At 36.8% G+C, this 26,564-nt stretch overlaps 1 protein-coding gene and 1 long non-coding RNA gene across 2 annotated transcripts in view; one reads left to right on the top strand and one right to left on the bottom strand.

Annotated features, from left to right (window-relative positions):
• Positions 1 to 661: 661 nt before the first annotated feature.
• On the top strand, positions 662 to 12,672 carry LOC149044022 (uncharacterized). The gene is made up of 4 exons (XR_016187561.1): positions 662 to 779; positions 7,968 to 8,068; positions 11,408 to 11,464; positions 12,081 to 12,672. It is a non-coding gene; the product is annotated as an uncharacterized LOC149044022 (long non-coding RNA).
• LOC149044021 (hemicentin-1-like) overlaps positions 4,000 to 26,564 on the bottom strand; it is a 24,033-nt gene continuing 1,468 nt past the window's right edge. Inside the window, exons 3-19 of the mRNA XM_089209164.1 lie at positions 22,161 to 22,415; positions 18,184 to 18,453; positions 17,523 to 17,771; positions 16,395 to 16,664; positions 15,739 to 15,987; positions 14,911 to 15,171; positions 13,733 to 13,981; positions 12,025 to 12,279; positions 11,525 to 11,596; positions 10,789 to 10,868; positions 8,858 to 8,913; positions 7,850 to 8,040; positions 7,162 to 7,206; positions 6,754 to 6,870; positions 6,145 to 6,175; positions 5,547 to 5,826; positions 4,000 to 5,269 (exon numbers count right to left, since the gene is read on the bottom strand). Of these exons, the coding sequence (XP_089065290.1) occupies positions 4,955 to 5,269; positions 5,547 to 5,826; positions 6,145 to 6,175; positions 6,754 to 6,870; positions 7,162 to 7,206; positions 7,850 to 8,040; positions 8,858 to 8,913; positions 10,789 to 10,868; positions 11,525 to 11,596; positions 12,025 to 12,279; positions 13,733 to 13,981; positions 14,911 to 15,171; positions 15,739 to 15,987; positions 16,395 to 16,664; positions 17,523 to 17,771; positions 18,184 to 18,453; positions 22,161 to 22,415 (3,245 nt within the window). The 3' untranslated portion in view covers positions 4,000 to 4,954. The remainder of the gene's footprint in view (positions 5,270 to 5,546; positions 5,827 to 6,144; positions 6,176 to 6,753; positions 6,871 to 7,161; positions 7,207 to 7,849; positions 8,041 to 8,857; positions 8,914 to 10,788; positions 10,869 to 11,524; positions 11,597 to 12,024; positions 12,280 to 13,732; positions 13,982 to 14,910; positions 15,172 to 15,738; positions 15,988 to 16,394; positions 16,665 to 17,522; positions 17,772 to 18,183; positions 18,454 to 22,160; positions 22,416 to 26,564) is intronic.

Below are 26,564 nucleotides of genomic sequence, written 5' to 3'. Positions count from 1 at the left end.
AAAAACACCAATGCAAATTGATTAAGAAAAATTTTAATTAATGATAGAAGACAGGAAATAAACAAATGGAAAATATGAAAATAATCAAGTACGTGCCAAGTAAACTTCTGGTAGTTCATTGGTATACATATTATTTCAGCAATCGTCTATTTCATACACATTTTCCAAGATGAAGCTCATAGCTGTGACTGATTACAAACTCAAGGAATTAGGTTAGGAATTTTCATATCTTGTTAATTTTGGAATGTGGGGGACAGATAGCGAGACTCTGGACGGCAGATATATAAAACGCGAAAACCTGTGATTGTGTTGGTGGGAATCGGTTAAAGAACTGGAGCAGCCACTGTGACAACTTTTTTAGAGATGTTGAAACTGTGAACTTGAAGAAACAAGAAGCAAAGAAAAGACTAAAAACATGCCTTTAAATTCTTTACAGAGGCCAATTTACGTTTTCAACCCAGTTTTTAACACTAAATTACCTGTTATACGTGGTTATACTCTCCCACCAACGCAGCACCACAGTTTCTTTAGAAACTTACCCCCTTTAAAGAAAAGGAAATGTCCGTTTCCGGAGAGACCTGTTCAGATTTCCTTATATGGTTTTGCAGTTGCGATGTATCATCTCTTAAAGTTTCGCTTTAAATCATTGCTTGCTGAAGAGTATAAGTCATTGTTAAGCATTCCACCTCCCTTGCTTGAAGTAACAGTTTCGAGATGTATGTATTATTGTCTCATCGGTGACTGATCTTGGATCAATTGAATAGGCCTTCATTTTCAAGGTAAGAAGCTGGATAGAGTGTTTTTAAGTTCGGCATGTACTCTCTATAAACAGAGTCAGGAGTTCTGCATTATTTTAAGAACATGTAGGTCCGGGCGACTAAAGGGAAACATTTTATTGGCGACCTTCATCCACGGTGATTGTGAAAAGCTTTTTTTTTCCTTCTTTGGAAAAAAAAACCTTGTGACACTACTACACGATAAAGTAAAAGTGCAGCGCCAAACAATTCAAAATTCTCCTTTTCAAGTATTTATTAGTTAAGGTTACCTCCCACCTTAAGAGGCCGAAAAATTCATTTTTCCTTTTATTTACGGAAGCCAAAAACTTTAACCTAACCTAATTAAAATCTCCAAAAGTACCCGAGTTATTTGGAAAAACGTATTTTCAAGTAAAAGTTAATAAATCAGGAAGGTGTCATATAATCTCGCACCTGGGCGAATCCCAGGGGGAAATTTTCGCGGCAACGCTCATCTTGGGGCACGTTTTTCATGTCGTTTACAAATTTTGTTTACATTGCACACTTGACAAAATTCACGCGTGAAAGCTCTTTGCTTCTGGAAAAATCTTTGCTCATGGAAAAATAAAAAGCAAAAGAAAGTCTGTTGAAAAAAGAGAAAGAAAGAGTACCACTCTGTGAAAGCGAGCCCCACGCTGGCGTTCAGATTTCAAACAAAGACATCGCCGTCATATCGAAATTAGTCATACATTAAGTTAAAACCGACGTTTCCTTTCATTTGTGCAAGTATCAGCCATGATACAAAAACATGAACAATCGCCTGGAATCGTGAGTTTGAAAGCTGTCTGTGGATTCGTTGTCTTTCCTCTCAGCACATTTTCCGGTTTTTTCATTTTTGCTGCAGTATCTTTCTTTGCCTTTGGCTTTTTGCCCATTTTTGTGTTGTCCTCCTCAACGCTCCACTGAGCGATTGAGATAAAAGTAACGTGGTTGCAATGGGTTACTTTTCCCGGGAAATCTTGATCCAACGTCATTGACGCCTGGAGGTCCCGTTGTCCCATTGGCTTGCAGTTTCAGGATGCGAGATAATTTCCTGGCGTGGCGAGATTTGTTTACGAACGTCTATGATTTAAAATCTCGCATTTGATTTTGGCAGGAATACATCCACTTTAAGCGAATTCATAGGGTATTCAAATTTGTCCGATTTTTGTCAAATTTCGCCAGATCATTCCAAGAATAATGTCAAATGAAAAGCATCTTGGGAAATTTTGAAAGTTGAAGTATTCGTCCCGTGGCGTCCATTTACGCAACACGCCTCGCATAAGTTTAGCTACTCCAACTTTAGATAACCAATCACGATCAGAGTATCAAAAAAACCTGACACTCCTAGTTGATTAATGTCTTGTGAATAAGACTGTGTAGCCATTTTGCTTGTGCTACGGCATCTGATACCTGATAGATTCAATAGAAGAACCCTCGGTCGTTTCACGCCTTACCGGCTCCTAACACTTCCTAGGAATTTTTTCCTGAAGGACATCCATATAATATGCTGTTGATAACCAGGAGCCCATGTAGATGGGCTCCTGTAATAACTTACAGGAGGGACGGACGGAAATTACTTGCTTGGCTGAAGGACCGGACAGAGCCTAGCAAGGTTCACTCGTCATGACCGAGCCCGACCTAACACAGTCAAAAAGGATTTTATCATTTGACCGTCGCTCTTCCTTTTTCGTCCTTCCTTCGTCCAGCTCACACCTCGCCGCGCGCAGTACGGCTTATTACGGCTCAGCTGCTGTTCACACTATCGCGTACCAGCCTGATCGCGTACGGTCTTAATAGGGGATTTTCTTTTTCAATAAAAGCGCGCGCAATGCCTCATGGGTCATAAATAGAGAATTTTCCATCGTGGCGAAGAAGATATGAAATTTTATGTTCGAGTGGCGAGGCAGCGAACGAGTGATATATTGTTCTTTCGAGGAATTCTTTGAAAATCTTTAGATCCGTCAGGGTTTTCTTCCAGGTGTTATCGCTCTCTTAGTGCTTGTAAAATGCATTTACATCTTTGTCGCCTAACTGTCCTTACCACAATAAATCTTGCAGCAGCCACTATTCCAAGCAACAAACAAACCAAGTTCACTCAGCAAAGTTTGAAAGGTGGGAATCGTGATGTCGTAGCTCGATACGACCACTCGTGTTACATACGAAAAGTAGGCCACGCGGTTCCAAGGTGACCCCTTGATGCAGTGATCGTATTTATTCTGAGAGTGTTTTAGTTTCCACTGTAAAAACTCCCGTCCAATTAATAATTTTCGTTCTCTTTTCTTACACTTCGAATCTTGTACAAGCGGTGTCATTCGGCACAATCGGTGGATCACTCTGAACAGAGTATACCAACAGGGTTTGCGAGTGGACGCCTAAAGCTTTAGTTGATTAAGGTTCTGGTCAAAATTTCAAATTTTCGTTTATTGCTCTTTAGTTAGCGAAGTTAGTTTGTTTCGTTTCATCAAACGGTCAAAAAGAGAAAAGTCGCTCGGGTGCCCCAACCAAACTTAGAAACTTAACCCCTTTATTCCTGGGAAATCGAAAAAGCCTCAAACGCTTTACCAGCCTATTACCTGCTGAGTGATACTGTCCGATTTGTTCTGAGGACCGCAGTGACGCGGAGGCTGGTAATTAAGTAACGTTGACAGTAACGGTTTTGAGTTTAACTATGAGTGACCAGCATTAAATTTCTTCTTACAGAAACAGTAACACTGCTAAATAATCCACTGAGATCATGAGATTAATATAATGCTTGCCAACCTAAGAAGCTTTGATCTTCAAATGAATTCTCTTTGTCAACACCAAAAAGAAACATGTAGAGAAGAGTAAGGAGAATATGGATACTGATGTTAGGATGTAATGGGTTAAAAGCTCGCGCGCGTCTACCTGGGCAAAAACTTTGAAAATTGTTTATTATCTATACTTTAAAAGCCTTACAGTGATATATAATTTTCTATGGTTTAAAAGTTGCGCGCGTAAGACGATTTTTCCGGAAGACACCGCCTATATACATATTTGTCGACTGTAACTTAAGGGGAAAAAGACCGACATCGAGTGTATTATGTTGATATTGACAGACGACGCCACTCCCCTCCCCTTCTCCTTCAAAAATACCCGAAGGTTGAAGAATGGTCTAGAGCACCGCCCCATTCCTTTCATTGCATATCGTGAAGGTGCTCAGAAATGTTTACCTTGATGCTGGGTTAAACATTGATGCATGTAACATTTATCAGCTTTTAATGAGCATTACAGTAGGTTACATATTTTGATATAGTAAAAAGTATCAGAGTCACCAAAAGAAAAATAAATGTGTGGTATAAGCGGCACAGAGAGATTGGAGACGTTCACCTGTCGACATGAGTGTTCTATTACAATCTACAGGTGAGTTCACATTAGGGACTTTTGATGGATTAAGTCTACTGGTTTTCGCCACTGGAAAACGGCTGAACGTTTGTGAACAGTATCTGTTCATTACCAAAACGGTGTTATGGATGGTGTCTGTTCTGTGGGCACATATACCACACATCTGAGCTCTCTCGGCTTCTCAAAAAAGCGTGATTATAATTATAAAAAGCAACACTCGTTCATTTGACCACACAATTAATATGTAACATGTGGTATTCATTAAGAATCAATAAGTATTGTATCCTTCACTCTACGAAAAAGCATTATGCTGGAAAAAATGAAACTAGACAGTGTGGCAGCCAGCTTTACCCAACAGGGGAACCGAATAGTTCTCGTAATGAAACCAAAACGAAGCGTTCGTGAATTTTCACGGAAGGCTTGTGATACTTGTCCAAAGTAGACTGTACCTCTGTTTTGATTAATTGACTACGTCATCCGTGCATTTGATTAGTTGATGATTACTCGACATCTGTATTTGCACACTGCCAAAGTAACAGGTGACTTGCTAGTCCTTAATCAGGAGGTCTTCCTTAGGTGTCTGCCACACATGTCCACTTATCGTCAATGCGTAAGCACTGCACTGACGAGGCCCAGAACGTCGAAACAGTACTGGCTGAAGTTATTTATAAATATGTGTATAAACTATGCTACGACACAGATTATAGGCAAAACTAATGATGACGTTGTCATCTTAAATCACAAAAAGTTAGAAGGAAATGATTTCCTGAAACTGCAACTGCAGCAATTCTAACGTGCTACTGCCTCAGTTAAAACTAAAATCCTGTCTCGTTAGTTGCCCCTGCACTGTCACCTGTGTTCCCAGCAGAGGATTCCTCTTTGCTGCCAGTAGCAGGACCTTGACCGTTAGAGCTGGCAGATGAGGCGGCACCATCTTTAGGATGGTCAGCACCCGTAGCTTCCGGGTTTCCCTTAAAAAACTGGGTGATGTCAGCATACTGTGTTTCAGTATAAGCCTCCGGCCGTTTGATCGGAGGCAGAGTTTTTGGGGATGTGGATACTTCAGGCAATTTCTGCATCTGATGAAATTCACCCAAATCAGCGTATAAAACTTCACCGGGCTTAGGCTTCTGTGGGTAAAAAAGAATAAAGTTAATGTCAAGCCCCTCAAAAAGATTTGCTTTCTCTACCTCTCACAAGATGAATGGGGGTCTATTAAAAAAAAATTATGAGTTTAATTCAACGAAGATTTAATGGTAAAACTTCAGAGGGGGATGGAAAAAAGTAAAAAAATACGGCACACTGTAGGGCTACCTTTCATCTAGCAAAACAACACAGATATATACAAACTACCTAGAAGACCTAACGGGCCAAACAACATCTAAGCAAGAACAGTGGTTGGCAAACCTTTTTTGATTTATTCGACATATCGACTTCAGCGTAGGTGTTATCAGGTTCATTTTTCTTGTTCTTCTTTGACTTATCCACTACAGCATACTGATCGTCAATAGCCTTCTGCTCAGCAGCTTTCTTATTTTTCTTTTTGTCTTTCTTCTTGGCCTTGTCTACAACAGCATATGTAGGTATTTCTTCACAAACCGCTACTTTCACGTCTATAGGAGGCTGAGGTCCTGACATGGCATAATCACATGGTTTATCGCCTGACAGGGTGCTGTGATTACTGGAACTGAAACAGAAGTGTGTATCAGTGCACTTCATATAGCGGATTAATATTTCTGTCTCCAAATGAGTACCTTTGAGTTCCTTTGGGTAAATGGGTATATAAACTATGTTATTTTCACGATTCACGCAAACCAGGAAACGATTATGTCTACTTGCAATTCCTTATAGGGTGAAAAGTCCAGGAGTACAATTAACAGGCAACGGTTCAAATGTGAAACAGAGTGGACCAAAATGCAGTTTATGACTATGTCAGCAAATATAATTCGTGAAATTGACAACATCTACGTGCAACACTGAGAAAACAATGTAAAGAAGCACTTACAGTGGTTGCACGTCAACCGGCGAATTAGCAACTTGTTATAAAAAAGAAAACAAAAAACAGTCAAACAAGAATTCAATACCAATAAAGAACTTTAAGGTTAAAAGTGTAAAAGGTTGCCACTATGAATTGGGCAACATCACTTTAGAGATCATTAGTTCACTTTAAAAACGATTTATTTAAACAACCTGTCAACAATCTACCTATATCAATCAACCTATATTGAAAGGTTTAGTTACTTTAGATAATAATTATGGTTTACTCACAAAGGAGAGACCACCTAAACAGGTATTTACTCAACAGCAACAAGGTAACCTATGTTATGCTACACAACGACAATAACAACAACAACAAACACCAGAATTACCAAAAAGTGACAGAAACAGCTCAGACAGATGATGAACAATTACTAACTAAAGATGATCAAAAACTTACTCATCACTTCTTACACCTTGCCGTAATCAAATTTTTTTTTTGGTATAGAGCTGCTCCAAACTTAGATTACAGACCAGTGCAACTCTAATTGAGGAATTTGTGCACCATTCCATAGTTGCAGTTAACAGGAAAATAAACGGAAGCACTTTTTTGTGGTCACAAAATAATTCCACTCACCTCTGGTGTCTTTTTTACATTTTCTTTGTTTGAGCACCCACCGTGTAATAAGGCAACAAATGATCACAAAGAGAAATACCCCGATACAAACGACAATACCAATGTTGAGCCAATTTTCTGATTAACCAAAGGAAACACAGAAAATCAACTTGTATCATAGTTTTGAGAATTGAAATAACAATATAAAAAAGAGATTCAACAGGTGCCCTCTTGTGATTTAAAAGAACATCATGATTTAAAAACAACAGTTCTTTAGTTTCAAACTCGTTAAAGCAGATTTCAATAAAAAACAAACTTTGATTCAAGGAGAAACGTCATCACCACAACATACCTACTACAACACATCTTTAACAACTTCCCACGCTAATTATCAAAAGAGTATAAAGTTATAGTGGCTTAGAACCTTACTTTTACAGTTTTCTTTTTCAGAAAATGACTTCTGGCATACTGGTTCTAAAAGAAAAGAGGGGTACATGTAATTATCAACGTAAATGTCCGTTTAAACGGTTTCAACATTTGACCAACATTTGTTCAACAGAAGTTGAACGGATGTTGGGTAAATGTTGAAACCGTTTAAATGGGCCATCCAACATTTTCGAGAACAAAGGAGAAGTTGAATCGATTTTGAATAAAAGTTTAAACCGATTTAAACTTGATTCAACACGCTTTCAACATTTTTTACGATTTCAACAATGTTGGACGACCTGTTCAAACGCAGCGAACATTTGGTTCAACAAAGCGTTGAATGCAAGTTGAAGCAAATGTTGAAACCGTTTAAACGGGCCTTAAGAGGAAAATCTAAGCGCACATACGATCAGGCAAGCTGTTTTTAGGTCCAAAATAACTGAACAAAATAAGGTAGAGAAATACGTATCCAGTACGCTTAGACATTTTTTCGATTCGATGAGTTGAGATGTATTTTTCTCTCTAGATTTCGAAGTTTTTTGTTATCTTGAGATGTACGAGAGATAATAAATTAGTTCATCAGGGAATTATGTCAGAGACATTTAAATGGTAGACACATACATCAGCAATAGCCTTAAATTTTCCAAAAGCAAACGCTGTATGGCGTCAGTCAGTAAATCTTTTATTTTACCTGTTGGGGATGGGCTCTCTGTACTGGCTGATGACGTGGTTGTGTAAGAAATTTGAATTATGGAATTGGAGACGACTTTTAATCCATTAAATCTGCCTTGATCTGCTGCCTCTTTTAGAAGAGATACTACTCGGGCACCATCTATGGCTTTACTGAACTTCAAAACGGAATCTACTACCACACTGCCACATCTATGAAAAACGAGAGTTGATGTCATTGGTAAGTAAACTGTGGGGGACATGTCTAATACGCATGTTGAGAACATTAGATGTAAACATCGCCAACTTATGCAATATCTGATTTTGAGCTTTTTTCGCGAATTGCCCCTATAAAAAGTAGAGGCAGACCCGCAGAGATTTTTACATATTTAAATACTAGAATATTATAACCTGCTAGGTGGGTACTTTCAGTTCCAGAATTGGTGTACTTTTGGAGAAATTCAGATAAACATTTTCCCTGTTTAACCCGACAACAAAAATGACCGAAACTGTACCGAGATGAATAATCTATTGGTGTGTTCACATTCATTCTCAGGGAAAATTGAATGAATCAAAGTGAAGACGAATGATGTCACTATGTATAGTAGAAGTGCCAATTTGTAATGTTGTATTTAGCTTGAGGTAGAGAATTAAACGTTTCACTCTTTTTTTGCGACGTTTTTGTATGAAAATGAGGCCCTAGGCCTCGAACAAGCAGCCGTTGTTACCATGGCAACAAGAGTGCTGCGACCTTTAAAAAGGACATTTTCTGTGCATCCCCCCTGAGTGCCTAACTACATGCAAAATTTGAACGGGGGCTGAAAATTTTCATTTCCCAAGATGTTTGATTCTTACAGAGACTCGTTCTTAATACTCGGCACCGATGTCTAAGCAATTGCATAGAATGCACAGTAAACTTCACAAAGTAGCCTCTTCGTAAAAAACATGTGTAAATTTACAAGTCTATTGGCTTCAGAAGTTTCCATTCCCACATAAAGTAACCAGAAAATTATTAATAAAATCCCATTACTTGATAACACAGCTTACGCCAAGTTCGCAACTTTCATTCTTGAGAAGTTCAACAATCTAGAGGAATAAAAGGAAAACATATTATCAAATTCACCGAGACAGACCCAACAACTAAGACGGTTCTATTTCTATTTCTGAATATTTGTCTACTCAATAGAACAGATGCTACTGGTCCGTTGAAGAGGCTCATAAACAAGAAACCAAATATGAATGCATCTAGTTTTGTTGAATAATTTACCCTTGCGAGGAGTAGGGGACATGACTGTTACTAGGAATTAATAAGCATTTGAATCGTGCACCCCAAAATAAGTCCACTGCAATTTTCATTCGCTGTTCATTTGGAATTTAAGAAAATAAACGACACTTTTTAAAAACATGTTTCGACAGTTCTTCTGTCATCTTCAATTCTGATTTATACAAGATACAAAGTTGAATTTAAAGTGTGTAACACAATGCTGATTGGACAAAACAAACAATAGTAACAGAACAATGTACGCATTTACAAGGAAAGTTTCAAACTAACATGATAAATTGATGATCAAGTGTAGGTTACTCCCATTGAATGTGGATAGCTCCATTGATTTTAAGTTGGAAAGTTGTGGAAGCGTAATCAACGATGCTAAAACACTCATCAGAACAGAGTGCGACACTGTGGAGAATTATGTAGATGTCTGAAAATGTGAGAGGTCCTATCACTGACCATGTGCTCACGTACGCGTGTGATAAATGCCGAGAGGTTTCGCCGACTGTTGTCCCACAAAAGAGGGTTCGCCAATTTACAAAGCATTATTGTAACAGCATCGATATTAAGTTGGTTTTTTCAAATTTTGAAATACGTAATATGTTTGGTGTGAAAGACCCCATCCCTCGTGGGCTCCGTACGTGTGTGATTTACAAGTTTTTTATGTGCGGGCTGTGATGCCTGCTATGTCGGCAAAACCTCTCGCGTTTTCAGAACTGAAGATGACAGAAGAACGGTCGAAACATGTAAAAGATGTCTTTTATTTTCTTAAATTCGTTAAATATCTGCTGCTATCCTGACCTATTCATTTCGATTTAAATGCCCCCGTCTGAGAAAAATCACCCTGCTTCTGCATAAAAGTAAAAAGTAAGAGCTCCACTAGATCTACTCGTTCACTAAAAACTTATTTATGCTTGAGTAATTCCTCAGAGATGTGCGGACAGTCTACACAACAGGAGTTTCAAAGAGAAGTAAGAGAGGTTAAGCATGACTTTTACAGCAAACGGGAAATGGCTACTTGACATTTCAAGTTTGTCGTCTGACACTTCTTGCACTTAAAACTAAGGTAGCCTGTAAGGCATAACGACTTCTTCTTTCGCTCGCGAAATCTTTTTTCTACAGTCTTCCTTTCATCTTGGTCCTTTCTACAATAACGAAATAGTAGCTTTTTCTAAGTTGTTCTCCTGGTGTTGATCTAGGCTTAAGATGACTTAAAAGAGTGCTTAAGTCTAAAAAATTGCGCACAGGAAAGATATAAAATCCTTAGCTGGAGGTTTCAAATCCTATGAGATAAGAAAACTGCAAAAAGGGAACTCAGCTGATCATCGACAAATGCACGGGAAACTCATAACTGACCATTGGCTGACAGCTCTGTTACGTGAGCCCGGAGTCTTAAGATACGCAAAAAAGTTGTAAAAAAAATAACGAAAAAGTCACGAATGGAGGAAAAGGTTGCGGAATTCGATTTATCTTCCACGCTACCATGGAAAACGTTCTCTTTCCGTTGCAGTTTTCTACCGGAAGAGGGAAATAATTCACACAAAATATGCCAGACGCTTCTAGCACTCCAATCGGCAGGCAGGCTGGCACTAACACCCAACACTGTAAATGTTGTCAGTCATGTTCATATGCTTTTTTCATAAGCTCGGCTATTGTATGAAACGAAGTTTTAGTCCAATAAGATGACTTACTTTATCGACCAACTTGTCGGCGATCTGTGATCCGTTCTTACAATCTGCTTCTACAGTAACACTTACGCGAAGCTCGTTCTCTATGACATACAAAATACAAAAATAATAAATTCACTTCTCTTTGAAAAAATTCACACTACTTCAACAAACAATTGTCAAAAAGAAAAGAAGACATATCAAAGGCTTGAATCGTTTCAGAAGATCATATAGCTTTAAGTACTCAATATCTTCTCAGTATTGCATGTAACAACGTGTAGCTTGGTAGTACTCACAAAAGCATACACGATTAGCGAGGGGTGTCTGATAATTTTTTAAACCCAAAGGCGAAAGTCAGAACCCGCTTCATATTATTCAAAGAGCATGAATGAACCACCAACGCAGGGGTCTACCCTATTGCTATCCCCAAAAATGGATACCCAAAAGAAGTGCTTTTCAAGAACCTCCGAGTGTTGTATAGGCTACGCCACTATTATTCTAATTAAATAAAAACACTTCATGCACTGAACTGGAATCCCGTGAGCTGACGCGAGTAAGTGAAAGGCCTCCAAGGCGCAATTTTCATGTAATGATGATGTCCTTCAACTTAACATTTATGTTACCTCTCTTTCGATTTTTTCAGGTCTCCATTCGGACAACAAACTGTTTTGCCTCAGTTTCATTAGGTCGTAACAAAAAGGTACGTCTTCTTAAAAATAGAATAATTCCATGGCATTTTTTAAGTAAAAAAAGCACTTACCTGAGAGCGCTTTTGAGCATAAAATGGAGACTGTGCTTGGTTCTGTTATTGGTGCTGAGGATGTTTTTGGTGCTAAGGTATGAAGAATAATACATTGTAACCACCTCAGATTAATTCATTCAACCAGCACACAAACCACTTGTTGAAATGCACATGCAATATTTATGTCCACGTTCATTAGATAGGACCATGCTGTATCCCTCTAAAATCAAAAACCACTACATCTCCGTTTCAGAGGAAAAACTTCTATGCTCTTTTTTAAGTTAGACAGCTGTAGAGTATGAGGACAATGAAGTGTTCATCACATAAAATACGAAATAAAGAAATTCTAAATGCCCTCCTCTCTACTCTCCTGTTCGTGGATAATGGTTTTTTTTCCTCTGAAGTTAATCTTATGCGGTTTTAATTATGTTAAGATGTTAGCAATTGTGTGGGATGCCTGAATCAGCTACCTAGTTCAAATACTAATTTATTTATCGTACTAAACCCATAAAACTTACCAACACGTAAGAAAAAGGTTGCAGATGCATTTCCTACGTCATTTTTTGCAAAACAGGTATACCATCCCTCGTCACTTGGAGCAGCATTCTGAACCTCCAGAGTTGAGCTGTTGGTCGTTTCGTTACCGCTGGTATCATTCCCTTTGTACCACGTGACAACAGCTAGGGGGTTTCCACTGTCTTCAAGGCAAGGAATGGCCACGTGTTCTCCTTCTGTAACAGGTTTAATCTTTAGGGGGTTGGCTGATGGTCCATCTGAACACGAAGAATTACACGTGCAATGAGGATGAGTGCTAAGTGTAGCGAACCTTGATGTCAAAACATAAAGCATATAGATAAAGCGAAGAGTGCTTTACCGATCTCCATATTTTTTGTTAGCAATGTTCTCTGTGCAAATTTCCAAAATTGATAAGGATAGGAGTGATATCAAAATCGACATGCATAGGACTGTGTAAGGTACAACAATAAAGCAAAAAAAAAAAAAATACTCCAGTAGAGAACAATGCGGGGTGGCTTGATTTCGGTAGACACAGACGTGCAAACCCAGCATTTCTTTGTTAAGACTACATCCATGGTTGCTATTCAAAAAATTGGTTTTACAGTTAAACTAAAGAGATTTATCACAATTAAAACCCATCTTTACTTGCACACTGCGTAATTTCTCTCATCCTTGACTATGACGTTAATGTCACACGGAAAAATACCTCCCTCGCGTTTGTTTCTTTTCCTTTAATTTTTTTTTTTTTGGTGTGGATGATGGTAAGAGTTATGGATAGCAATTTCAACCACTGCAAAGCTATCAAGACCTAGAGACTTGCCCCTTTTTTCTTTTTAGATATCATTATCACTTTGTCAATATGTCTGACTTCTTCGTGATATTTGTAAGTAATAGTTTCAAGTTGTAAGGTGGGCGCTATTTATTTAACAAGAGCTACACAAATATACAAAATAATTTATCCATAACAAAAGCACAACATTCACACAATCCAAAAAAATGCATGTCTGTCTTATTCTTTAACAACCGCGTACAGGACCAAATAAGTATAATACCGTCCTAATAGAGTAAAAAGTAGTTATATGCACAATTGTCAAAATATTTCCAATTTACAGGCTGCAACAGCATAAAAAAACTCACCAACAAAATAAATTACCTAAATCAGTACTTGTAAATTCTAGAAAGTGTCCTTAGTGATGACAATTCTTACAAGTAGTTATGAAACATGGAAGTATTTAATGTTTAGGGAATAAACGGTAGGTAGCATTAAACACCAGTAAAACAAGTAATATTTTCAAAACTGTGTTGTTGATGCAAGCAAGCACCTACAAGAACAAAAAGCACAAAAATTATATCAGCAGAGGAGAAAAAAAAAAGAAGGTAGAAATAAAAGTTGAAGGAGAGGGAAATTTGTTCCACCAAATGAGGTCCTGGAACTCCATCAAATCCGTCCAATTCCTTGCACTAACATAGTTAAAAAATACCCCCAAAAAATGCAAACTAACTAACTTTAATTCACCCTTCCATTGTAGCAGCTTGGAAATAGCACAAGTGAAAAGAAATGTCCCATGAAATCCACCACTACTTCAACTAAAATTTATTAATTCCATCACAGCCCCTTAGTACATATTGTGACAAAAAAATCAACGACAACTGCAGCATTACTGCGGGTAATTACAACTATTTGTAAAGATATAATGTATTCTTCCTTACACTTTACATCAATGAACATGGTTGCAGAAGCTCTTCCACAAGTGTTATTTGCAACACATTTGTATTCTGTTTGATGTCTTGTGATGTTAGTGATGGTCAACAGCTTTCCTGTTTTAACGAATTGACCAGTCTTCACATTCTGCCAAAACTGATATGGGGGAGGAGTCCCTGCAGTTAAATTACACTCCCCCGTCACATTTTCACCTTCCTTGACTGTTACCTTTGATGTCAGTTTTACTGCAGGTGGGTCTGGTGGGAATAAATTTTAAAAAAATACTGTTGAACCTTTCATAAGTAACTCTATCAGTGAGCAAAAGGATAAAGTTTTATTCTTTAACCACTGAGTATCATCAAAAGGTATATTGTAGAGTAAACGCGAGAGCTCTGAATAAAGATGCCAAACTAACATGATATCTCTTTTCTAGTAACCTGTTCACTACAGTAAAGTTAAGTGTAACCCTCAAGAACTGTCCCCTCAATATCCAAACAGCTTTCAGCACAGAATCATGTCTAAGGTTCCCGCGACATAAAGTGACTAATAGTAATGCTACTCCTCCTTGATGGGATGCTTGCCCACTGCCGTTAACCTTCAGCAATTTACGTGTTCCCCTAACAATTTGCTGTTACCTATTTAGGGATATTCCTCAGGGATATAATAAATGATTTTTAATGAATACAACACAACAACACTGACCAGTTCTCACCCTAGGAACTTTCGATCCCTTCAGACTTAAGCGCACAAACTAATGCTTCCCTGACAAATGTTACATGTTAATGGTGCAAACAGTATAGTAAGAGATTACTTAGGGCGGCATTAGCGGCTTGAGGCTACAAGGTTTCTAGTAAGATTAAGATTACTTCAAGTAAGGGAAAAAAAAATACAACAAGATTTTCATATTGTGAACTGATAATTTCCGCCAAATGCATCAATGACTTTCATAAAGTTGTACCATTTTCAGCTTTAACTGTCTCTTATTCCTATAACCCTTTAACCCTTTAACCCCCTCAGTCACACATCAAGATCACGAGAATAGAGGAAATGATCTCTAACTACTGAAGGGGCTCTTGATTGATAAACAAGTTCTCCTTGTCAGGAAATTAAGAAACGTGTAGAGTACAGTGTGGAGAATATGCATACTGATGTTAAGGTGTAGAGGATTAAGGACCAGCAGTCTTACCATCAACATTCAAAAGAGTATCCTTGCTTGTACCGTTTCCTTTTAACGACTGTGCCTCACATTTGAATACAAACTTGCCACTAGAGTTCATAATCTTTGTCCATGTTCCAGATTCGTTTGTACTGTCCATTGTACCATTTTTAAACAACACATAAGTATGCACTGGTGGATTAGCATCAGCAGTACATGTGAACTGCACAGTACTTCCTCGGCACCCTGTGCCGCTCGGTGCTATATCTAAATTGACTTGATCAGGGCCATCTGGAAGAAACAATGTAAAGAGTTTATCAAACCATGATTTATATACTTACATTTTTACTTACACTTTGAACAGTGCTAAAGTTACCTCAACTAAACTTCATGCTCGTCAATTAGCAAGCATGGGACAATAGATGGAATACTACTATGTATAAAAGAAATGCTTCTACTCCATTACAAGCATAAGAGCCCTCCAGTTTTCCTGAAATCTAAGGTCAGAAATAAGAATCTCAGTGAGATAGTGATTGACAGGACTTTACAATGAATCTGTATCACTTGGCTTTCATACATGCTCAAAACTTATGGATCTTTCATTCCTATAAAATACATCTCTCAATTTTTGCATCGAACACCTTCCTACACTCGCTACTCTCTCTCTCTTACTCTACTAAAAACTTACAATCAAAAGGAAATTTGACTCTTTCTAAATTTGCGTTATAATACGATGACTGGGAAGAAGAAGCATTGAAATTATCACTGTGTGGCTCAATACACACATGTACAGCACACTGACTAGCATTGTATAATAAACATTACTAAGCCTAATGAAAATATCATATAGGTTCTTACAATGCACATCAATGAACATCCCTGTTGATTCATTTCCACAAGTGTTGTTTGCAGTGCATCTGTATTCTCCACTCTGATTCCTTCTCATGTTAATGATAGTCAGTAGCTTTCCTTTAGTGACTTGACCAGTTTTCAAATTCTTCCAAAAGACATTTAGAGGAGGAGTCCCTGCAGTCACATTGCACTCCTTTGTCACATTTCTACCTTCCTCCACTGTTACATTTTGTATCTGTTCCACAGCAACTGGAACTGGAAGGGATGAACGGGAAAAAGGAGTTTTTTAGTAATGAGAAACAAAAGTACAAGTAAAAGTACATCTTGGAAAACATAACTCGCATGAAAAGACAATGGATAAACAACTTTGGAAAACCTGTGGAATGGAGTTCCATGGGAAATGAGATCTTTCAAATAAAACCTGTTTTAAATCCTACATGACTTTATCTCCTAACAAGTCTCGGTTGTAAAAACATGACCCTATCAATTTGGATACACTTAAATCCCATCAAAGTTAAATTTGAGTTCTGTCAGTCTGCGCATATTTTCCGCAAACAACAGGTTTTATGTAGAACAATGATCTTCGCTGTTCCTTTTACATATGGAGGTAATAAAAGGGTTCAGAATATTTCACTAGCCTACGAGTATTATCTAAATTTTACCTTTCACAGATAGAGAAATGTTGTTTGTGCTTGTGACATTGTCAACTTGCTGATATGCCTGACATCTGTAAACAAATGTTTCTCCACGTGATATTTTCTCTGTCCATGTTCCTTTTTCACTTAAACCAACATATGTTTCATTCTTAAAGAACACATAGTTATACACTGGTGGATTGGCTTCAGATGATTTGCATGTGAAATTCACCCACATATCAGTGCAGCCATTGTTCTCTGTTGTGTTCCTTTCCAAAGTGACATTATCTGGCTTAACTGAAGAAGCAATTTGTGAAATATCACTTTAATATAAATATCACCCTGTTGTTTTTAACATAAAAGGAGATAAGATGGTGAATTCGAGTCGAATCATTCAGTCTGGAAGATAACTTTGTTTATAAGCACATAACATAGCGTCAGGGTTTGTATAAGATTTTAGGGCGATTAGAAATGCTGTGTTTTTCGTGCAATCAACAGGTCGATGAAGTGACAGAGAGGAGTATTTGGGTAACCTTCATTATAAGTTTGAAGCCTGTCAGTGTATAGTTTACCAACAGATAGTAAAGGAAAGATATTCTTAACTTTTACCCTTGATTAGCTATCTGGAAAATTAGGCAATAAATGTTAGCCTGTACATGTAGTTTTCATCTTAAAATAGAACCCCAAATATCTCACTTCAACATATCCCTATTTGATTTCTAATGACACTGTGGAGTAAAGAAAAGGTGCTGCCTACTTCTACTCCATTACAAGCATAAGAGTCCTCCAGTTTTCCTGAAATCTAAGGTCGGAAATAAAAATCTCCGTGAGATATCGATTGACAGGACTTTACAATGAATCTGTATCACTTGGCTTTCATACATGTTCAAAACTTATGGATCTTTCATTCCTATAAAATACATTTCTCAATTTTTACATCAAACACCTTCCTACACGCTCTACTCTCTCTCTTACTCCACTAAGAACTTACAATCAAAAGGATATTTGACTCTTTCCAAATTTAAATTATAATACGATGACTGGGAAGCATTGAAATTATCGCTGTGTGGCTCAAGACACACTTGTACAGCACACTGACTTGCATTGTATAATAAACATTACTAAGCCTAATGAAAACATTACATAGGTTCTTACAATGCACATCAATGAACATCCCTGTTGATTCATTTCCACAAGTGTTGTTTGCAGTGCATCTGTATTCTCCACTCTGATTCCTTCTCATGTTAATGATATTCAGTAGCTTTCCTTCATTGACTTGACCAGTTTTCACATTCTTCCAAAAGTAATTTAGAGGAGGAGTCCCTGCAGTCACATTGCACTCCTTTGTCACATTTCTACCTTCCTCCACTGTTACATTTTGTATCTGTTCCACAGAAACTGGAACTAGAAGGGATGAACGAGAAAAAGGAGTTTTTCAGTAATGAGAAACAAAAGCACGAGTAAAAGTACATCTTGGAAAACATAACTTGCATGAAAAAACAATGGATAAACAACTTTGGAAAACCTGTGGAATGGGGTTCCATGGGAAATGAGATCTTTCAAATAAAACCTGTTTTAAATTCTCCATGACTTTATCTCCTAACAAGTCTCGGTTGTAAAAGTATAGCCCCATCAAATTGGATACACTTAAATCCCACCAAAGTTAAATTCGACTTCTGTCAGTCTGCGCACATTTTTGGCAAACAACCAGTTTTATGTAGAACAATGATCTTCGCTGTTCCTTTTACATGTGGAGGTAATAAAAGGGTTCAGAATATTTCACTAGCCTACGAGTATTAAAATATCTAAATTTTACCTTTCACAGATAGAGAAATGTTGTTTGTGCTTGTGACATTGTCAACTTGTTGATTTGCCTGACATTTGTAAATAAATGTTTCTCCGCGTGATATTTTCTCTGTCCATGTTCCTTTTTCACTTAAACCAACATCTGTTTCATTCTTAAAGAGCACATAATTATACACTCGTGGATTGGCTTCAGATGATTTACATGTGAAATTCACCCACATATCAGTGCAGCCATTGTTCTCTGTTGTGTTCTTTTCCAAAGTGACATTATCTGGCATAACTAAAAAAAACGAATTTGATAGATCATGTAAGCATTAATTTTGATTTTATGCTCCTGATGTAATGTAAGTGGGTGAAACAAGTAAAAGTACATTAAATGCATAATTATGAAATAATTAGTAGCATATTCTAGCTTGTTTGAGAATGAAAGTTAAGAACATTGATTATAATTTTGCTGAAAATAAATGTTTAATAAGAAACCAGAAGTTACTGTATAACTATCAGCTCCTGAAGGTAAGTGAGTATTAACCCTTTGACAGAAAAAACACCCATGGTCAACTACAATGTGTGTTATCCTGAGCGTTCTAGAAAAGCCCTCCCAACACACAACTTAGCTTTGATGGTGTAAACAATTGATTTTTATTTTTCATAATTTTCTTCAACAATTATGTGTTACTAAGGTGCACCAACTTAATGTTAACAAGTAAGAATCATAGCACTAATTTCCAATAAATTCCTTTCAATCACAAGTATTACCAAGTGTTACAGCAAATCTATAGTTAAATTAAAAGCACCTCTGGAGATAACAATAAATAATTTTACTTAGTTTGGCTACCTACAGTGTGCTCCTAAATGTATTTCACGAGTCTTCAAACAGCAACTTTGAACAAACCTGCATGAAGAGTATGACAAGGCCATCTTTTCTGCTGAGTTCATAATAGACAAAGGCTGACACAGAAAGATTTTGCAGATATGAAAACTAACTGTGGCTCATTCCATTTCCCTTTTACACAGTAACTTAGGGTTTGTGGTGGTTGGAATAGAAATAGATGTCATAAGCCGTTACGGTCAAAATTTGACGAACTGAACTGTAAAAGTAGAGCTTTCCTCAGGTAGCAAAAGTGGTTGAAAATCACTGCTGTGAAGAAGAGAGTTGCTATTCAAAACTTGTGATGTTCAACTTATTGCTTTCTTCCCTTCCATCACGTCAAATTCATGGTGTTATATGAGAGCTTCATGTAGTGGAAAGGATCAAAATCTGATAACCATACTTCTAAAACCATTTCTCTAACCACAGAAAAAATAGCATCGACATTGCGTTAAGTTGTAACTCAGAAGGCTGATACTGCTAGTAAAGGTATATGAGAATCTTATCTCATGACCAGACAGACAGCATCATTAGCATCAGTCACAATGGGTGTGTCAGGTCTCCTCACTTCCTTTCCAGCAAGCAGGAAGCTGCTTGTTCATTCTTCTCCAAATAAGCCACAATTATTTTTTTAACCATTTCTTCAACTGCAGTGAGTGTTGTAAAAGCCATCTAAGCCTGGTGATTCAGTCAGCATTCTCTCTTCTGGTTTTTTGCACATAATAAGTTCATAAGATTAGGGGAAACCTTGTATCGCAGATTTTTTGTCACTGTACATGTTGGACTGGTTGGGCTGTTCATGTTACACTAAACTTGTTACAATGCAGCCAGTTAGTTTTCCTGTTACATGTTAATGTTTTATATACATTTATTAAATCAGCTGAAATTAGTCCCAACAATCTAAACTCTAATTGATTATAGAAAGAGCAGTTTATGCACTTCCTGGATTCACTCCTTAGTTAGTGTTACAGTGCTGTAATACTAACCTCTATATTTTGCCTTCAGCTGTTCCCTGGCAACTTTATCAACACCACCCTTTCAAAAGCCTTGCAGTACAATACACTTTCATTGAAAAGATGATATTAATCCAAGCCCAACCAGGGTGCAACAAGGGTGCTGTTAGATATCCCAGGGTTGGTGAAAGTTCCATCATGCAACCATGATTTCATAATGATTTGCTTGATAAGCCAGCAAACTTTGCTGAGACAAAGCAATTGTTGGAACTGCTTATTGTAAGGCAACATTAATTGTTAGGCAAGAACTGGGTAAAATGATAATTTAATTTTAATTCCTTTGGAACCAGGCAAACTCTTTTCCGGCATGCATATGTGCATGTGTAGATGTATGGTGTTTTCTGAGTGTTTTCATTTTAAATAAAAAATAAAAGCAAAAAAGCTTTTAATTTGGTTGATTGGCTTTGAAGTAATCGATAATATAAAGTGTATTTACAAATATACTGTTCAATGCAAAGGATACGGGTAATGACATTACTAAGTAACCAATTAGTGATCTTACTTGATAAAACAGTATCCATGTATGCGTATATGAGCAAAAACTCTAACAATAGTTTTCAATCTATTAAATATAAACATCTTCTAAGAATCGCAAACAGTGCTGTACTTTGTTTCATCTTGGTGTTACACTTCATCACTGTTGTGATGTACTTCTATTCCACAAGCATCACTTGTTTTAGGAGATGTTACCATGATTGGTCTTTGACTAGAATGCAAAGTCGCAAGATCAGCACAAGTGCATTCAAGTCTTGATTATGCACATAGATTCGTGCAGCTTGTGGTGCAGTGCGGTGTTTCACAGCTTTTTTGTTTTTTTTTTTTTGTTTCTGTTTTTTGATATGCTTTGTCTTTTTGTTGTTTTTGCTGCTGTCATGCTAACTGTAGAGCTTAAGTGCTGCTATTAAGGCTGAGAGAATGTTTCTGTCCTCTGCTCCTGATTAGTATTGAGAGAGATGCAAACCCTTCTTGTCACAAAGATGTGAAAATTGGTTAAATCTGTTAAAGAAATTGGTCCTCGTTTGGTTATGAAATTTGATCATCGGAGATGTCTTGAAGTCAAATTGTGTAATATGCACTTTTCTCACAGAACACTGTTCGAAAAATAATAATGTACAGTAGTGTGAGTCACTTAGAGGGTTACTTTCACTGATTTAAAATGTGATCTAATATTTTGAAACATGAATCACAGCTGAGGGCATTTCCACTGACTCACTGCTACAATTTAGCTGTTAAGGGATGACACGATAGTAGTGTTAGATCGCTGCACATGGTGTCTCTCAGAAAATAGTTCAAAATACAATTCTTTAGCGCAAAAACACCTACAGGTGATTTTGATTTTTTCATCTCTCCCTGGAAGTACACATTTTCATTTCAAAGTCTCCACCACGTGCAAAAATATAATGACTGAGATATTCAAGAAATCCATTAGTTGACTGTTAAATTGAATAAAGTTTTGTCATCTTAAGGATTATTAAACTCTTGTACTTCAAGAAGTTTTTGTCCTCTAAGAGTCTCTAAAAATTAACATGTACATGAGAAATAAAATAATCATTATTCGGGAAAAAACTTCCCCTTTGCTGCATGTTCGGTGATTACAGCTCTCTCTTCTTATTAAATTTTGCTTAAATGCTGTTGTTTGTTCTGCTGTTGCTTGTTTTTTTTTTCACTCTTTCATATCACTTTTTCAAATACTATCCATCATTTTTTATCTGATTATTCCAGACAATAAGTCAAATAGTAGTGCCACTCTGATTTGAGGAATGATTGATTTCATAGGATGGTAACATTAAATTGAAATGTTAAGTCATTCTACTCGATGTTTTTAACATTAATACAGTGTCCATGCTTCAAAATTGAAATCTCTTATTTCTATTGGAACATCATCAAGGGTCTTGTACTTCTACACTGATACAACATTCATATAAACTTTAAAATAAGAGCAAGCTCTATACACCAGTCTTACCATAATTAAAAGAATCTTATCTTACACAGTGAAAAAACAATTATTAGTATATAACATCAAAATTTCCCAGCAAATACAGCTAGGTCACATAAATTAAGCAAAGTAATTAAGGATTAAAGATACTTGTAGTTGGTAGTACTCACAAAGTACATTGATGGAGATTGTGCTGTTAACTGGACTTGGAACCCCATTGTCTGCAATACAGCGGTATGTCCCACTAAAAGTTCTGTTGATATTTACAATATGCCAGGGATTTCCAACAAACAGTACTTCATTCTCTGACACTCTGGTCCAGGTGATGTTTGGTGGTGGTTTACCAGTTGAATTGCAAAACAAAGACAGATTGGAATCCTCATTCACAGTCTTGTTGTCACTATATGACGTCATCCTTGGTGGAACTTGAAGGAAAGAATACAACAATGTATGACTTTAGTATAGACTCATTATTACAATGAAAAAATTATTCAAAGTAAATGTAATCTTAATGGTAGTGGTAAACAACTACAGTATATATATTACCGTATTTACTTGGCTGTAAGCCGATCCCGGCTATAAGCTGAGACCCCAAATTTCCAATTTGCAAACTCAGTGGCATCATCACAAAAAATTAAACCAAAACATTCAGCTATGACCTATTCAGAACACAATATTCATAAATAGACAGAGACTTCACAAAAGAAACACACTGATTGTCATGAATATTTAGAAGGATTGAAAAGTATAAGAAAGCAAGATTGACCTATCTGGAAACACATGCAATTGCAAAGTGTTAACTGATAATTGCTTACCAGTAAGTTGAAAAAGTTTTGTTTTAGGAAATATCTTGGCTATAAGCCGAACCCCCTTCTATAGCTCAGATTTTACTAAAATTAATATTAGCATGAAATTGTGTAAAAATTGCTTGGCTTATAGCCAAATAAATACGTACTGTGCAATAGCCATCGTATTCAATGCAGTTACCATGTCTTCTAGCTTTACTTTGCTTCATCTGGACTACATATCATGCTTATTATGCAATAAGAAGTGCTATTCAAAATTTACTTAGAAATTTTCCACAGCTTACCATGGCTATACTGTAAAATACAAATTTGTGCTATAGTGCACAACATAAATTTCTGTTTTTTTATTTCTACAGCAGCAGAAGGCTGAGGAGAGAAGAAAATTTGCACCAAGGAAGTATATGACCATCAAAAGGAAGGTGAGGGAGGAGACAGAAATTTACCAGCTCAAGATTGTTATTCTTTTGGGAAACCCCTTTGCCCACAGACAGAGTTTCTGATTGGTCAGTCTAGCTTTACCTGTCAATCACAAGCCAAACGGCTTCATTTCCCTATTGCTGGAAAAGAATGATGGTTGACTCTGTTGAAAATGAACTTTTTAATTTTTAGCCTGCGTGCAACTACCCCCTGCAGTTGTAAAGCCTGATTGTTTTTTTCTTTTGGGGGGGGGGGTGGGGGCAGGGGACAGCTGAGCACAGGCTAGAAGCAGTTTTCAAGTGTTCATCAGAACATGCTGTGTCTCATGCATTACTAGCAGGGCAAAAGGATGCACTTTCTAGACTATCTCCTATTAACCCTTTACACGATAACATCAGTATGCATATTCTCCATACTGTTCTCCATACATTTCCAAAGAGGCTGATAAGGAGAATTTGTTTAACATTCAAGAACTGTTTTAGTTAGTGATCATCTCCTCTATTCTCATGGCTTTTATGCTTGATTCAGGGGTGATTCAGTAAGGAGAAATTGGATGCAAGTCACTCTTAGGGGCTAAAGGGTTAAGATCTCCTGTCACTGTTACTAAATGGGAAAAGGCCAATATTTTCAGATGGTTATGTGCATCAAATTTGATATGAAAACCTTTTAGTGCAGTAATTGTTGTTTATCCAATTTGACTATCATTTGCAATAAAATGGAAGAAACATTGCCTGTGGAAATAACAGCAGCTTCATTCACTGATTATCATTTTGAAGATATAGAAAATGGCAAATATTTGTGCCCACAGAGGAGCTTTGATGCTTTTTTGAAGCCATTTTTTTCCTCGCTGAAAAAAGCTGCCTCTAGTCATAGTTTCACTCATTGGCTCTACAGAAGACAGTGCCTCTGGTTTTTAAATATGTGTAAACTTATTTTGATTGGTTATCCCTTCATTTCCAGAAATGCAGTGACAGGCAATGCAAAAATGGTTACAATTGTCACCTTTAAAACTGCTAAATAACTCCACAGATTTCAGAATTGTCTCTTCATACATTCCCTTAAGATCCCACATTTAAGAAGTTAAGTATCCAGGCCATACAAAATTCTTCAACACTAGCAGTACAACTTTTGTTTCAAATCTGAATAAGTAATAAATGTTCAGGATAACATGTAGTAACAAAGTGTGGTCTGAATATTTTGAACAAGACAATGATGTTAAGTTTGTTGACAGCCAAATTAGGAGATTAAAAGATGGGGCTTGTCAATCATTGCTTTTATGGTCAACAAGAAGTAATTAATTTAAAAGAGAAACAGTACTTTATTGCCAGAATGATAATTATTGGCCATGGGTTGTTTTAGCATCAACCTTTCACTGCTCTGTTTCTTTCCATGAATCTCCTTTAACATGTAACAGGCTAATATTCCTGTCAGGAACATGTCCACCTCTAAAATCTCCTATTCCTACAATGATTACTATTTATTGCTAGTTTCATGACCTAGTGACCATATTTTGTTATGACCCACTGAATTTGGGGGAAGATATTTTACATTACCATTTAAAGCAAAAGGTAAAACTTTTTATTTGTTGACAAAATACAGCTGCAATCTAACCGAAATCACTTCATTGCCAAAACTTTCTATTTGTGATATCTTTACAAAGAATCGACACCTGATGGGGTGGTTTAAGATACCTATCTGTTTGGAACAAAATGTCTAAGCATGTGAGAACTGCATTGAAAATTGACTAAGGTGGCACTTAATTCCATGTGAAATCTTTTTCAGTGGGGAAGGATTACACCCTAAAATTAAGGTTGTTCATTGTAAGTGGCATCTCATCTGAAGAAGTCTAGTCCGTAGTGACAAGTACACATAATTGTATCACCAAAATACCGTTTAAACACAAAATACAATTCCTGAAGAACTTTTAAAAGCAAAGAAGTGGATATTTCACATTGCAGTCAATGAAGAAAGTAAATATAACTTGGTGACCTTTTAAACCTTTACCAAAAGATCAACCACAAGGCAAAACTAGCCCTTCCAAAACAAACAATTATGTGATAATTTTGTGTTAGGTGAATGAGTGGTTCAAAATACATGCACTAATGCAGCTCTTTAATTCATACGAGCAACATACATGTACCATTGGATACACTACCATAGAGTTACTTTTCTAATAAAAAATATAACTCGAAAATCCTTCTGCTGATTGTATACAACAGCCTTGTTGAGAGTGGAGCATTTGACTGTTTATGTCTGTGTTTTAAACAAACATCTACATACATGTAATCTGGCATTGTGGAAAACAGACAGTTTCAGTTATACCCTACTCAAAACAAAGAAGAAAACTTTTCGTATTGTGGTAAACTGTTTCACATTTTCTTTAATAATTCTATGGATTAGATTAAACCTGATAAATCTTAATCTCCCAATCCAAAATTTGCCTTACATTGTAAAATAAATCAAACCAGCCCGACAGTGTCTTTTGGATTTTCTTGGTTCTATGTTTAACATGATAAACAGTCCTTAGTGACCTCTAGAGTTAAAAATCTGTTCCTCATTTTGATACTTCTTAACGGTAAAAACCTTGATCTTGCCAATGCAATCTGACATTCCAGAAGAACCATCCCTTCTACATGTTTATATTTGCTATGCAACGTTAAATTAGCCAGGCTCTGAAGATAGCTTAACAATTGTTATGTATGTGCATTAACTTGAATTGTTGATCTGTCACATTGGGCTGTTCTCTAAAATTAAAATTAATTTTGATGTTTTCTTGTTTTGAAGGCTTGACATGCTGAATATTCTCCATTGGTGCACACATTTTCTCAAAAAACAACTTGTGCACACAATAAAGTACTTATAACAATATATCATTTTGTCACGATATCAATAGCAAATAGAACAAGACTTCCCAATATCTCCACTTATTCTTCCATGACATGGACAAAAGACACAAAAGAATTAAAGAATTGACAATTGTCATCAGAATGTGGTCTAAAACACAAAGGTGAGTTTGAAAAATCATGGACTTCCTGGTTTGCACTAACAGGTTAACCACACCATCTTCGTTGTCCATAAAAAACTTAAACAAAAGGCTTGTGCTACAAACCAAGCTCAAAATTGTATAACTTAGAAGACACTGAGTGTAAAGCCTCTTTTAAAACCCAGCATTTAAGTTACTTTATAACATTTTCTACATGTAGGGAAAAATAAAAACAGGCTCTGGTCTAATTATTCCTAAAATGAATTGACTTGAAAAGCTTCACAAAAAATGGGAAAATTCTCTGTGATTTGCCTACTTGCAAACAAGACTTTGTTTGTTGTCCAGAATACAACCACTTGGGTATAAGC

The sequence above is a fragment of the Pocillopora damicornis genome, chromosome 6, assembly GCF_964200805.1.
Source record: "Pocillopora damicornis chromosome 6, jaPocDami1.2, whole genome shotgun sequence".
Classification (NCBI taxonomy): domain Eukaryota; kingdom Metazoa; phylum Cnidaria; class Anthozoa; order Scleractinia; family Pocilloporidae; genus Pocillopora; species Pocillopora damicornis.
This window is presented reverse-complemented; position numbering and strand designations above follow the sequence as displayed.